This window comes from Zophobas morio, unplaced genomic scaffold (assembly GCF_036711695.1).
Source record: "Zophobas morio isolate AGI-343-1 ecotype UQ-CSIRO unplaced genomic scaffold, CSIRO_AGI_Zmor_V1 ptg000030l, whole genome shotgun sequence".
In the NCBI taxonomy this organism is placed as follows: domain Eukaryota; kingdom Metazoa; phylum Arthropoda; class Insecta; order Coleoptera; family Tenebrionidae; genus Zophobas; species Zophobas morio.
Window position 1 is genome coordinate 15,519,148 of NW_026972135.1, and position 15,345 is coordinate 15,534,492.

General features: G+C 36.8%; 2 protein-coding genes across 3 annotated transcripts; one reads left to right on the forward strand and one right to left on the reverse strand.

Moving 5' to 3' along the window:
* Positions 1–1,911: 1,911 nt before the first annotated feature.
* Positions 1,912–3,510, reverse strand: LOC135138659 (uncharacterized). The gene is made up of 4 exons (XM_064068635.1): positions 3,425–3,510; positions 3,214–3,311; positions 2,598–3,113; positions 1,912–1,973 (listed from the first exon to the last, which is right to left on the reverse strand). The coding sequence occupies exons 1-4, from the start codon at positions 3,508–3,510 to the stop codon at positions 1,912–1,914; spliced, it is 762 nt and encodes a 253-aa protein (XP_063924705.1).
* Positions 3,511–7,866: 4,356 nt separating this feature from the next.
* On the forward strand, positions 7,867–9,216 carry LOC135138085 (mediator of RNA polymerase II transcription subunit 31). Of its 2 annotated transcripts, XM_064067941.1 has the most exons (4): positions 7,867–7,970; positions 8,024–8,131; positions 8,185–8,526; positions 9,149–9,216. In XM_064067941.1, the coding sequence occupies exons 1-3, from the start codon at positions 7,958–7,960 to the stop codon at positions 8,517–8,519; spliced, it is 456 nt and encodes a 151-aa protein (XP_063924011.1). In that variant the 5' UTR covers positions 7,867–7,957; the 3' UTR covers positions 8,520–8,526; positions 9,149–9,216. The 2 variants fall into 2 exon arrangements, with proteins under 2 accessions (XP_063924011.1, XP_063924010.1); XM_064067940.1 differs by lacking the exon at positions 9,149–9,216 and having other exon boundaries at positions 8,185–8,577.
* Positions 9,217–15,345: the final 6,129 nt, after the last annotated feature.

Consider the following 15,345-nt stretch of genomic DNA (forward strand, 5'->3'; position numbering starts at 1 on the left):
TTAGACTTATCGTAATGACGATAGAAAACACAAGAAACCGTGTAAGAAGTAATGGAATACTATCCCAGCCATTCCAAGTAATCACCGACTTACGACAAGGAGACTCCATGTCAACCACTTTTTTCCGTCTAGCACTGGAGGTAATAATTAGACGAAGAGAAATCCATAGATCAGCACCAAATATGATAAAAGACATCAGAATCTAGCATTTGCAGATGACTTAACGTTCGTAACGAGAACAGTAAGCGAATTAAAGAAAATGACAGTTAACCTTATCTTATCAGAGAAGCAAAACGGATGGGACTAACGATAAACGAAATACTTAGGAGTAGTAATCACCAATAAGAACGAAATCAAAGAAGAGATAGAAAAACGCATTATTAAAGGCAGTATGAACTTAGGAAGACTAAACAAGTTCCTTAGAAGCAAAAATGTAACACGACAGACAAAGAAACAAGTATACAAAACGGCGATAAGACCTACAGTACTATATGGTTGCGAAACTTGGACTCTAACAAAAGAATGGGAACAGAGATTAGAGATTTGGTAGCGAAAAATACTACGAAAGATATATGGAGGTATCAAGGAACAAGAACAATGGAGAAGAAGAACAAATAAGGAATTACAAGAAGTATATGGAGAATCTAAAATTACCAAAATAATTAGAGCACAAAAAATCAGATGGTTAGGTAACATAGGAAAAGAATCTGAGGATAGAACTATCGGGAAAGTGTTGAACCGTCTACAAGGTGGGAAGAAAAAGAAAGGACGACCAAAACTGAGATGGCTGGAAGACATGAAAAAGGATCTACGGGAAATGGGTATCGAAGACTGGAAAAGCAAAGTAGCACAATTGCAGGAGTATCTTACTTTTTTAATTGAGATTTACTACCACAAATTTTGTAGATGACATCATCCTGGTGTTAGTGGAGATGATTAGGCAAATTTTGGTTTTACACGTTGTTCCTAACTTACATATAAAATTCAACAACAATCTGTCCGGTGGGTTTAGAGATTAATTACCTACTTTTTCGTACGCTAGGGGTCATGAATCGTCGTGAAAAGATGAAAGTAGTCAGTCATCCGATGGACTCAATGAAAATATTATTTAGCTTACACTAGGAAAGTAAAAAACGGGAAGCAATAAAAGAAATTGTGGAAAGATATCCATTGGAAAACCTGTACAAGTACATTCAAAATATGTTGCACATTTTAAGTAAGGTGAATCGGAAACAATTTGGCAATGGTGGCATCAATTTGGGGGGAAAGGGAGATAAGGCTGTAGGATTTTGATGTTTTTCCAAAAATCTGGATGTCTCCGGTGAAAACTGAACCAAGGTTCATACACCATAAATGCAGGAATATGTTATTTCATAAAACTTAAAAAAATTTAAAGACCCTTATAAGTTAAAACATATAGATAATAACAGATACAGTATATACAAAAAAAAACATCTTAATGTAATTTCAACCACACGGTAACCGGTACGACACCGGCGCTCCGCTTATATTACTATTATTTTATGTGATAGATTCATAAACCACAAGTATGGGAACTTGTTATTTTATAAAATTTACATGACATTTATTACTTTGACAAATTATGAAGTCACGTCATCGGATTGTTAGTGGGATGATTAAATAATTTTTGGTTAATGTTTTACCGTCCACACGATATGTACCTTAAAATTAGACATCAATCAGTCCAGTACTTTCGGAGATTACCTGTCTAATAAAATTCAAAGGACATGACAGGCAGACAAAAACGGAAAACCTATTTTTTCGTATTCGAATCATACGTAGGTACAAATCATCATAACAACGATGCTTAAAATGTAATTAATTAGAAGTACATTTTAAGCACCGTTGCTTTTCATTAAACGATTTTTACTTCCTTAGCTTATGCTTAGCTCATGTAATCGAGTCCATCGGGCGGCTGGTTGCTTTCATATTTTCGCAATGGGTCATGAACCCTTGAGGTAGAAAAATGGGTCGTCCGTTTCCGTCTGTATGTCTGTCTGTCTGTCTGATTGTTGTAAAATTTGTGTATGTGAATATCATGTAGATGATAAAATGCTAACCAAACTTTGTCTAATCATCCCCACCAATAATAATAATAATAATAATAATAATCTTTATTTGCCCAACAGATTAGAAAATCCAATTACAGGACAAAAAAACAAAAATTATAATGCATCGTAATACACACAATGTAACGGATGTATGCACCCTATGGATAATAGAACATAACAAAAAATAAAATAAAATTCAGAGAAAAGAAAGATGAAAGTAAACTAAATAAATAATAATATTAAATATAAGATTAACTCAAGTTACATTATTCATTATTACTGAAAAAGTAGCTAGCTGCATGCAATATCTCAGATAGCAATGAAAAGTTCAAATCAGAAACCAAGGAAATTTGATTAAATAAATACGACATTACATAGATTGGTGACTTAATTAACAAAACCGAAACGTTAAATTGGATTTAGTACTTACTCGAGGTATGTGAAAATCAAACGGTGAAATGAGATGTGCACAATCTATTTTTCCATGGAATCAGAAATATAAAAACTTCAAACAGGCAATCTTACGTCTAAACTCTAACGTCTTAAAATCAAATTTTGACAGAAGGGTAGCGTGGTCGAAGCCTCTTTGCGGATAGATACTGAAAGCCGTAAAATAGAGAAATTTCAAAAATATTCGTTGTACTCTTTCCAAAGCGTTTTTTTGACAATAGTAATACGGCGTCAAAACAATACAACAATATTCTAATTTAGATCTGACATAAGAGTAGTATACTTGTTTAAGAGTTTCGATATCACCAAATACTTTACATTTCCTTATTACAAAACCCAGCATTTTTAAAGAAGAAGTAGTGATATGTGCGATGTGGTCATCAAAAGTGAAACTACTGTCAAATATAACTCCTAGATCTTTAACGGCGTTACATCGGATTAAAGATGCGTTACAGATACTGTAATCAAGTGAACAATATTCCTTTTTGCGGGTGTAACTAACCACATGACATTTAGTTATGTTGAGCGGCAACTTATTTTTGACACACCAGGTTACAATCTTCTGTAAAACATTTTGCAGTAAAATGCAGTCTGTAATAGATGTAACTTTGGAAAAAATCTTGAGCTCATCAAAGATCAAGTCTCAAAATATCTGTGATGTCATTGATGAAAAGTATAAATAATAACGGACCAAGATTAGAGCCTTGGGGCACGCCTGAACAGGGTGTAACATCATAAGGTTTAGAATCGTTGTATGTGACGTATTGTTTCCGGTTGCTCAAATATGACCTAAATAATAAGATTAGGGATTCACTGAAACCAAAAGCGTGTAACTTTTGCAACAGAATTTCATGGTTAATCTTATCAAAAGCGTTTGAAAAGTTCGTATAAATTACGTCTACTTGCCCTTGATTGTCGAGCACATTTGCCACGTACTGGGTAAAGCAAGAAAGATTTGTTGCTGCAGATCTTTTGTCCATGAACCCATGTTGTTGTGGAGATACAAACTGTTTAATTTGATTATAAATGCAGTTATACCGGGTGTCTGGAAAATGGCGGATTAACTCTCCCCTACGCTCTTAACAATCAACTGGTGAGTCTGGGAAAAATAGTAAAAAAAATCCTTCTCACATTTTGGTGGAGTTATAATTATTTTAAAATTGGTTCTTTTGCTACGTTTAACAACAGCTCATTCATTATCACAATATTTAACAAGTAATAAAATTTTTAGTTAATATTTTTCTCGCCCATGACCATGTTTAATTACCATTTCAGTTAGATTGAACAAAGATATGGCCGTGTTGTTTTTGTAATAATTTGATAAAATTTCATTTGACAACAATGTTTGCGTGATATACAGCGAAGGTGGATTTCAGTCACCATCGTTACTAAGAAATCAAAAAGTAAGCTGGACGTATTCACGCATTAGGGGTGTGCAGTGTTGCCAATTTTTCTTTTATAAAATTACGTTTTTTTCGTAATGTACATCATAAAGAATATTTTTATTATATTTTTGGGACTCCCGAAACCCCCGTGTATAATGTACTGAAGAGTTAATCCGCCATTTTCCAGACAGGCGGTATAGTCTTTTCAAAAATGTTCGCAAAATTATTGAGAACGGAAATTGGGCGGTAGTTAGAAATTAATGATGGATTGCCTGTTTTTAGCACTGGACAAATTTTGGCAATTTTCTAGGTAATTGGAAAAGTGTTAGCAAATAGTGCTAAGTTAAATAAGATGTGAAGAGGTTTGAGCAAAGCATATCTGCAATCTTTAATTAGATAGCTTGGTATTTGATCTGGACCAGCTGTTGGTTTATTTTTTAAACTTTTTAATGCTGATATAATTTCATCGAACGTTATATTAGAAACAAGCACATGTTGGGGAGAATGGTTCAGCTCAGGGGACACGTTGGCTGAGATACCTTAGTATCAGGCACAGCATATACACTCTTAAAATATGAAGCAAAACTGTTCACTATATCAGGAATTTCATGCGAACTATGTTTTTCATCGGTTACTACCTCTGGAATTCTAGTACTTCCCTTTTTGTTTTGAATATGCTTCCAAAGTTTTTTTGGATCAGCTGAAATGTTATGTTGCACATTATCAATATAAATCCGATAGGCTGCAGACATTTGAGCCTTAATTAGCGATCTTAAATATTTGAACTTTTGTAACTGGAATGCATCACCGCTTTTTTTATATCTTTCATAACATTTAAATTTGTTTTTTATGATAATTATTATTTCTTTGCTGTACCATAGAGGATACGAACAAGAAAAGCATTTGTTTCTATAGCATGGGACATATAGCTCGAATACAGAACATATTTTATTATAAAAAGCATCACAAGCCTCGTTGACGTCAGTGAATTTTTTTAACTCAGACCAATCAAGATTCAAAATAGCATTATAGAGCTTTGGAAAGTTTGCTTTTCTAAAGTTATACACTTTAGAGTTAGAAGCACAAGGAAAGTTGTTATTAATTGGTTTAATTAATGTAAACTCAATCAGCAAAGAGGGATGATGACCGTTTTCAGTAAGCAATGGACTGCACTCTCGTGACACATTACCTTGAAAATCACTAATAACTAAATCAAAGCAACGGTTATTGTTATTAGTAACAGTACTAAATTGATCATAATTACAATAATGTAGAAAGTTAACAATTAACTCCGATTTCGACTCTTTTTTTGTGCTGTTGAAAAAATTTGGTACATTGAAGTCGCCTAAAAGCAATATATTTTTTTTATCAAGTACAAAAGACTCAAAAAGTTCTGGATTTCTTGCCTTGATAGTCCAATACATGCAGAGTGATAAGGTTTCTTGCACGAGTCACAAATAATCTTGTCATTATCTTACGTAGTTTTTTTGCAAATTCCACACACATCACCTCAAAATTGTGCATAGTAACTGGGTTTTAAATTGTATAATATAAAATAGTCCTATGCGTGTAGTTTGTGAATTCATGTTGACTTTTCACCCGAAACGTTCAGGTTTTTATAAAAAAAATCAAAATTATATAACAACATTGTGCAATTTAATTTTGAATCTGTAAAACCGAACGCTTCGAAATGTTGCAGATGTTTTAAAGTTATCATAGGCATCGTATATTATTAAACAAATTATATTTGTTTCCTTCCCTCTGCCCACTAAAAAAAAATTAATGACGTCAGCTCAAAATTTTGCCAAATAAATCCTATCTAAAATGTACACTTGTGATTTATAATTCCATTCATATTTTTTTAGATTTGCTTATACAGAGTAATTCAAAAAAATTAATAAACGAATCAATTTATTTTACTGAACAAATCAGGAACTGCAAAACCAAATACTTGAAATCCTACAAACGTCTCCCAATCATGGTAAATCATTTATCAAAATGTAACCATTTATCCCTCCCAAAAAATGTATGACTTCATCTCAAAATTTTCGAACAAATCTATCAAAATCCATTAAAAAAATGTGCGTTGCAGTTTAAAAAAAATAGGTTTGCATAGTGACGCCGACGCTATATACGCTGTATAAGCGTCACATTTGCTATGTACTAAATTAAACTTTCTATTCTCAAAATATAAAGCGGCAGAATTTAAATGGAACACTCTGTATACACCGACACTGATATGTGAACTCAATTCTTTTGTTTCTCTCTCTCGAGATTTTGTATTTATTCGTGTTATTTACGACGCCTAATTATAACAAGATCTTGGGTATAGTTAGGACATTGTAGACAACATGAACAATTTAAGATTTTGATTAATACGATAATAAATAACACATCAGAATCAAGATACGATAATCTTATTCAGTATGTTGGACCTCTTGGACCACCACCAGGTTTCAGATCTTGGACTTCGATCCAGTTTTTCACCCTCAGTGGAAACTTCTAATGTGGAGAAACGTCTTGTTTACCCTAGAAACTCAAATTCCATTAGATAATCCGAATGATGATTTAAATTTATAAAAAGGCAGAGTTTCCATTTAAGCACATACCTACTAGTCAGTCAAAAAAAGTCAGAAGTCAATCTCATATTTTTTACTAGATCGACTCCTAACTTTTTTTTTGTATAATACACACTAAAAAGTAAATGGTCCCTAATTTTCGCAATTAACCATGATATTAATCTAAATATGACCAAATATACAGTCATCTTAAAAACCCCACGGTCGAAATATTTAAGCTGTTCATTATTTTTGACAAAGCTAACAGGTCGAATGAAATAAATACACGAAAGTGTAATGATAGGCAAATAAACACCTAAAACATTAGGTAGTGAAAACCCACTAAATTAAAATTAAAACAAATTAAATCAAAAAGAATCGAAGAAAAGTTACAAGAAGTAACAGATTAACTTTATCAATCGAAAATAACTGCTGCCTGACTAAAAAAAGAAGCGCAAATTTCCGCATTTTATCATGTGTTCATTCAGGTACTTAACTGCGTACTTAAAACAACATTTCTAATACAAATTAAAAACAATGAACATATTTGAATAAAGATATCAACACAACTACGTCACAAGCTAAGCTTCCGTCGTATGAAATTTATTACCTACATAATACAGAAATTATCTGATCTGGAAATTCCAAATACGACAGCTAAGTATTTCTCAATAACGAGAAACCAAGAGCAAATAAAACTTAAATAATCACTCAAGACAATTGCATCCTTGACAGTGAAAATCTGATCTGTTTACTTTAATTATGTTAAATAAACATCATTTTTTTTGTTTATATGTATTAAATGAAAACTATGCTGAGTTTTAGATTATTTTTCTTTAAATACCTAAATGGTGTTCAAAACTTAGTGCTGTAACACTAATATCTGTATCATGGAGATGGAATATTTGGTATCTCCATGATCTTTGTGCAAATATAGAAATAGTAAAAACATTCCATTGTCAGTTAAACAGTACGATTTTAAATGAATCTGGTCAGCAAATTCCATTGTTGACCCTAAAATAAATGAAAGTGATAGTAAACAAAGCGACTAAGTACCTACCGTTTAATTGCGAAAAGTTATTAGCGAAAGCGAATATTTTATCTTGAAATAATCGATTCCATTATCTTTTTGTTTGAATAAATCTTAATAGTTTTTTTAATTAAGTAGTGAATCGTATTATTAACAATACAGTGATTCATGACGTCATGAATAATAATGAAGCCGACAAAATTGTGAACGCACCCCAAGAGACTTCAAAACTTTGTTAACGGTGTTTAATATTTTTGCTAAATTGAATAATAAATCAGTGAAACGTCTCATATTATATGTTTTCAACTTGCTAAGACTCAATTATTAGTGGTGAATCACTCTGTATGTTAACAAACATCATTCAAATACACTCGCTTGTATATTTGGTTGCCTACGTTGATTTTATTGATGTTTTATGGCTACTTGATTTTCTCGAGTTTCTAATATATCATATAAACAAACATGGCCGGCAAAGGTAAGCAAAAATGTTTTCCTGAACAATAAATTTCATCATTTTAAATCATCCAGGGTGGAATTACATGTCTGGAGCTCCAGAGACCGACGAACAGCAACGTTTACGTTTTCAGATCGAATTAGAATTCGTTCAGTGCCTAGGAAATCCAAATTACCTCAACTGTGAGCAACATAACCTCATTTCGTAAGATTGTTTACTAAAGTTTTCATTTTAGTTCTCGCACAGAGGGGTTATTTCAAAGACAGTACCTTCGTCAATTATTTAAAGTACTTACTTTACTGGAAGGAACCAGAATATGCCAAATACCTGAAATATCCGATGTGTTTGTATTTCCTCGATTTGTTACAGTACGAACACTTTCGAAGAGAGTTGGTGAATGCACAGTGCTCTAAATTTATAGATGATCAACAGATTTTGTTGTGGCAACATTATACAAGGCGAAGGAGTCGATTATTGACTCCAACAAACACAAATGGAAATGTAGAGCAGAATATGAGCAGTCAGAACAATAATCAAAGTAATGGACACATTAATAATAAAATTAGTTAGCAGGAAGGTTAGTTATATCTTGGTTATTATAAATTGTTACTTTATTAAAAATTTAATATTACGACAAATTATTACCAATCAAAACTCCCATCCTTTTCATTAAGAATTTTAAGGTATGACATACCTATTACCAATAAACAAAATGCAGATGTTGCTCATTGCTGCCAATGAAAAATTAAGTCCGTTAAATTCATTACCAACATGAGCAACCAAATTTCCTTATGCCTTATTGGTTGCTGTGTTTTCTTGTTTTTTTAATTTTTAAGTTGATAACGTAAAATAGTGGGAAAACCAATGAAGGAACGTTTACGTGATCCAAAACAGTATTCCAAAGAAATGGTTGATATCCTTATTAAGTAACTGTATCAATATATTCCGTTGTCCGTGTGACCTACCATCTAACGGTACCGGCAGCGTAGTGTACCTGAATATAATTAACTTTCAAACCAAATGTGTAAAACACGTTACTTATATGTTCTGTATATTAATAGTATTTGACATGGTTCATTTTACAAGTCATCAATCATTTCGTGAATCATTTTAATTCTACCATTCTTATAGACAAGATATACATACTTATCTATGTAAAATGAAGACGTTAAAAGTTATAATTCTGTTGTTTGTGATAGTGTCATTTTTGTGTGTGAATGAAGCGAAAAAACGGAGGCGGAAAAATGTTAAAGGCATGATTTTGCGACAGAAGGAGACCAATGCAATTGATTTTCTCAGGTAGGTAAACTTACTTTTTATTTTTATTTTCGTAAGTTATGTTTGCCTTTGTAGATTAACTGTAATGAGAGTGATTTTTGGACTGGCAAATAGATTTGGTTTTGGAGAACAAATTTCAGAAGCTTTAAACGGAGCTTTTGTGCCACCCGGTGTGGATGACGATTATGACGATGGATTTTCGTTATTTGACCGTGACGATGACTATGACTATTAATTGACGTGTGACTGTATAAGCTTTTATTTATTGTACAAAATATTTAATAAATTGTTATTTTTAATGTTCTCAGATTTTTAGTTTTTAAAAAAGAGTGACTGGGAAGTTCCAAAGTCAATTACTTAGAATTTATTTCTAGCTTTGTAAAACGTGCACAATATTCAATATAAATCCACAGAAGAAATGTTGAAGTCTACCGTAGTGTGTGTAATATTAATAAATAAGAAACTATTTCATTTTCAACCTGATTTGAAAGAATTAGATTTGACATTTAGTAAATTTTGCCGCCTCTTTATGATGATGGATCCCCTGCTACATGCCACAAATGTCAGTTGTCACGTAATTTTCTGGAGTCTTTTGGTGATTTTGCTCAATTTAGCTGTGACAAATTTTATAGAATAAACTAGATGTAGGTACAATATTTTATAGTTTGCATAACTTCTCCAAGCGAACATCAAACCAGAAAATCCGCAAGTTCCATTATTAAATTTGAAGTTTAAATCCTTTCGAAAATGTGCAAAATATGATCAGACTATACTTGTAATTTATCAGTGCAAACATCTCCAGAAGAAAGACGTTTCTAGTTTGCAGACCACAGTTTATTTTGCAGACTGGGTGTTAAAAATACTCCAATTAAGTCAAAACTCGAGATTTGCTGATTTATCAATACGAAGATTGTTAATACAAAATTTCAATCCGTTCGGAGAAACCGTTAAAAACTACCCCTAAAACAACCTTGCAGACTAGGACTTAAAAATACTCCAGTCAAGTCAAAACTCGATATTTGCTTATTTATCAAAACGAGGATTGTTGATACAAAATTTCAATACATTGGGAGAAATTCTTAAAAGAAACAGACTAGGGATTAAAACAGCGTCGGACTGGCTCGCCCGGCTACCCGGTGATCGCCCTAAAAGCTCAGGGTCCCTAACGAATCACTTCAAAAAATTATTTTATTATTTAAATTTAATTTATTCTTCTATTATTTTATTGTTAATTATTATTAATTAATTTATTAATATTTAAATTTAAAAAATGTATAAATTACGAATATACGAGCATTTGTTATAGATACGTGAATTAGCCAATAACACGTGACGTCACGCTGTGGCGGGAACTCAGCGTTTGACAAGCGCCGTGAAACTCCATAAGTGGCAATGTTAACATTTTCGCATTTCATTTAAAAGTGTAGGTATTTATCTAGAAAATAAACACATGAATAGCTTCTTTCATATCTTTTCTGTATATCAGGGTGCTTTTTTTGGCGATTTGAGTTTAAAAATACATAATAAAAATAAAAATACAGAACGCTGTTTTGGTCTGAATTCCTCGTCACCCAAAATACATCCGTGTGTTTTAAGCGGTAAATCGGAAATTAATATTTTCGTTTGAGGTTAATGTGACGGGTTTAAGTGAAGGTGTGTGATTTGTTTTTAAAGTATGGATAATTTAAGTGATTATGCACATCGTCTTTCTTTCAAAGAGAAAAACAGATGTGTACAAAAGTTAAATAATTTAAACGGCGGAGATCCTTATATGTACAATGAGTGCAAGTGATTTTAATTTGTGTTTAGACCATGTCCCTACCATAACAATGAATACCATTCTAAACTTTTTTATTTTTGGAATAAGTAAAATAACCCACAATGAAATTCGTGCATTCAAAAGTCTAGAGGCATTTATTCAGTTTTCTCTTTTTTAAACAACTGTGTCTTTCAAAATTACAAGTATTATGAGTGGATTTATTTTGATATCCTAAATTTTGTGATGGAACATAATCAGGATGGTCCACATCCGACAAATCTGCAGGTTTACCTAAAAGAGCACCAATGTAGTAATTTATTAGAAACTGTAAATCTAATAGGTAGTTACTGTACCTAAAATAAAATGATCTGAACAAACATAGGAATACTTTACTTTGGCTTCGTTAAATCCACTCGTTTCAAGGCTTTTAACCAAAGCTTCCGCTTTTTTTTCCCATCCTGTATATATTTACCTTTATTGTTGCTAATTGCTGGGAAAGGAAAATAAAATTTGTCCGCATTTCTTGTGCTTCGATTCGCGCAACCCACAACAGCACAAAATTTAGGCATTTTCTCCTAAAATACAAAATATTATGTGGAAATGACTAACACCAGGTAGGGTTTCTCTATAGTTTATTTACAAACGGATATCTTACACGTGGAACAGGAGACGGTACCCATCTTCTTCGTTTCGATGTCGGCGGCAGAAGAGAGTACTTGCCGTACTCGCGCCTCCTTGTGTCCCCAGTTGGTCTCTGCGTCGGCGCCAGGCTAACCAATCACGAGTGGTGTTCGGTGAGCATATTGAGTTGCCTACTCGTAGGCGAGAGGAAGTAGTACGTGTGCGTTGTGTTGCCTACATTAACATCACAGCAACGCCACATACCCCCCCCCAAGTAACGGGTGACAGCTGTCAAAACGGCTGTCAGTTGTCATTCTCTGAAACGTGCGGGGAGCGTTGACCTGCGGCCTGACCTGGTGGTTTGAGTAACTTCCTGTGTTCGTACTGGGGATGGAGCCGGTGGTGGTTCTGGTTCTTGGAGAATAAAAGCGGGTTTTACTCTGTCGATATTCACTGTTGTTTCCCTACCGCCTACATTGACCTTTATTGTCTTAGCAGTACGAGACAGAACAAGGTGTGGACCGGTGTAGGGCTGTTGGAGCGGTCTTCGCACGGTGTCGTCTCTTAGGAAAACATGGCTACATTTACTGAGCTCTGTGTGGACGAAGGTGCTTTGCCTAATGTGGTGCGACGCTGGAGTTGGGCGAAGTTTCCTCATGTGGTCCCGTAGTTTTTCTACAAAGGTAGTGGGTTCTACGGATCTGTCGATATTGCTGAAAAAGAATTCGCCTGGGACTTTCAGTTGCGTTCCGTAGGTCAGCTCTGCTGGTGAGTGACCGATGTCTTCTTTGATGGCTGTACGTAACCCTAATAATACTGTAGGTAGAACGTCTAGCCAACTTTCTGCTTCATGGCACATGATGGCTGCCTTCATGGTTCGATGCCATCTCTCGATAAGGCCGTTGCTCTGGGGCCTATATGGCGTCGTCCGAGAGCGCTGAATGCCCAAAATTTTCGCCAAGGCATTCATGGTGGATGCTTCAAATTGTCGCCCTTGGTCGGTTGTAATTTGTCTTGGGCAACCGAATCTTGAAATCCATGTTTCGTAGAATGTCTTGGCGACTGTCTCTGCGGTCATGTCGGTCATGGGTGCGATCTCTGGCCACCTGGTGAAACGGTCAGACATAGTGAGGCAATACCTGTAGCTTTGAGAGGGAGGTAGCGGACCTACTATATCGATGTGCACATGTTGGAACCGTTCTGTGACGTCATCGAAATGCTGTAATGGGGCTTTGGTGTGTCGGCCAACTTTGGATCGCTGGCAAGGGATGCAGCTTCGTGCCCACTTCATTATGTGACTCTCCATAAATGGCCACACAAATCGCTTCTTGATGAGCTTACTGGTCGCTCGGCCGCTGGGGTGTGAGAGGTTGTGAAATCCTTCAAAAATTACTTTTCTCGAATCTTGTGGAACGTATGGTCTAACCACCCCCGTTGACGTGTCACACCAGATAGCTTTCTGGCCGGCCTGTGGGGTGAGTTTTTCTAACCGCAGGCTTGTTGTATCAGAGTTTAAAAGTGCTTTTAGTTCGGCGTCTTTTTCTTGTTCCTTGGCTAAGTCGTCGGTGTCAATGAACGTAGGAGTTGTGATTTCATTGACCCTTGAAAGTGTGTCTGCAACTGTGTTTTGTTCTCCTGAAATGTGGATAATGTTGGTGGAAAACTGGCCGATGAAATCTAGCTGCCTGACTTGTCTTGGGGATGCTTTGCCTGCTTTCTGCTGAAACGCGTAGATGAGGGGTTTGTGGTCGGTGAGTATGCAAAAGTCTCTGCCTTCCACCATGTGCCTGAAGAATTTTATGGTTTCGTAAACTGCAAGCAGCTCACGATCGTATGCGCTGTAGTTGCGCTGCTCCTTGCTAAGTTTTCTGGAGAAGAAACCTAAAGGTTGCCAGGTCCCATTGGAGTGCTGCTCTAGTACGCCCCCGATTGCGTAATCAGAAGCATCGGTGATAATTCTGAGCGGCAGATTTTCGGCGGGATGTGCCAGAAGCGCGGCGTTGGCTAACTCTGTCTTGCACGTTTCAAAAGCGGCTTCAGCTTCTTCTGTCCACTCGACTATTGTTTTGTCATTCTTCCGCGCGTTGTTCAGATATTGGTGAAGTGGTGTTTGGGTCTGGGCTGCGTGGGGAATGAAACGTCGGTAGAAGTTGATCATGCCAAGGAACCGTCGCAGATCTTGAACTGTCTTTGGTTTGGGGAATTCGCGGATTGCACTGACCGACGTCTCAAGTGGTTTGGTTCCACTCCCGGAAATCGTATATAAATATTTCACTTCGGCTTCACCAAACACGCACTTGGTCGGGTTAATCACTATGTGATGCTCCCGTAACCTAGAAAATAACATTTTTAGATGTTCGACGTGCTCTGCTTCATCTCGGGAGAACACTAAGATGTCGTCTATATACACGTAGCAGAAATCAAGGTCACTTATTAGAGAGTTCAGGTGTCTTTGGAAAGTCTGTGCGGCATTACGTAGTCCGAACGTCATAACTGTAAACTCGAAGAGCCCGAACGGAGTGCACACGGCTGTTTTAGGAACGTCTTCTTCAGCCACGGGAATTTGATGGTATGCGCGCACTAGGTCTATGGTGGAGAACACACTTTTACCTTCGAGTCTGTAGGTGAAGTCCTGTATATGAGGGATGGGGTAGCTGTCAGGCACTGTCACGTTGTTTAGGCGCCTATAGTCGCCACATGGACGCCATTCACCAGGGAGTTTCTTTGGGACAAGGTGAAGCGGACTAGCCCAAGGGCTCTTGGATGGTCGGCACCAGCCCTGTTCCATCATATATTGGAATTCGGCTTTCGCCACTCTCAACTTCTCGGGTGCAAGCCTGCGAGGAGCTTCTGCGACCGGGGGACCTCTGGTGATGATGTGGTGGAACACGTTGCCCCTGTGCTTCGTTCCAGGTGGCGGTGGGCGTGTAATTTCTGCGAAATCCGCTAGCAGTGCGTGATATGGCGTCGTCTTGGCCACTGTCGTGATCTGAGGCGACTTGCATATAGCCAGGGTTCCGCGAGTTGATAAGAGGGTGGCTGCGTCTACGAGGCGTCGGTTGCGGAGATCAGGTAGGAGGTTGTGATGCCTCAGGAAGTCTGCTCCGATGATGGGTTTGCCTACGTCTGCCACTATAAATACCCACTTGAACGGACGTTTCAGCTTGAGATCAAGGAACATTAGCTTTTGGCCGTATGTTCTGATCGCGCTGTCGTTGGCCGCGAAGAGCGTTGTCTCAGCTGGGCTGAGATGTTGTCTGCCTGAGAACAATCTCTTGGGTAACACGGAAACTTCTGCCCCCGTGTCGATTAAATATCGGGTACCTGATTTTGGGTCGGTGATGAAGAGGCGTTGTGTTTGCGCTGCGTCGTGGACCACCTCAATCGTCGACGGCGCCTCTAGTTTAACGGCCTTTTGTAGTCACAGGGTTTGGCGCATCTTCTGGCGTTTGCTCCGAACCGATTGTGATAATAGCAGATATTATCGTCCTGCGGATTCGACCTTGACCTAAATTTGGCGCGATTCCAGTTTTCGCCTTGCCCATGGCGCCTTCTGTCGTCTGCGAGTTGGTTTACTGTGGTCGATAAAGTTACGAACTGCTTCTGCAGTGCCGTAATGGCGGCAGCCATTCCATCTTCTTGCGCCGATGTAACGGTTTGAGAGGCGTGCGCGGAGGTACCGCGATTTAGGGCACCAATATTTGCTGTGATGGCGCTGGTATGGTGGATTTCGGTCAA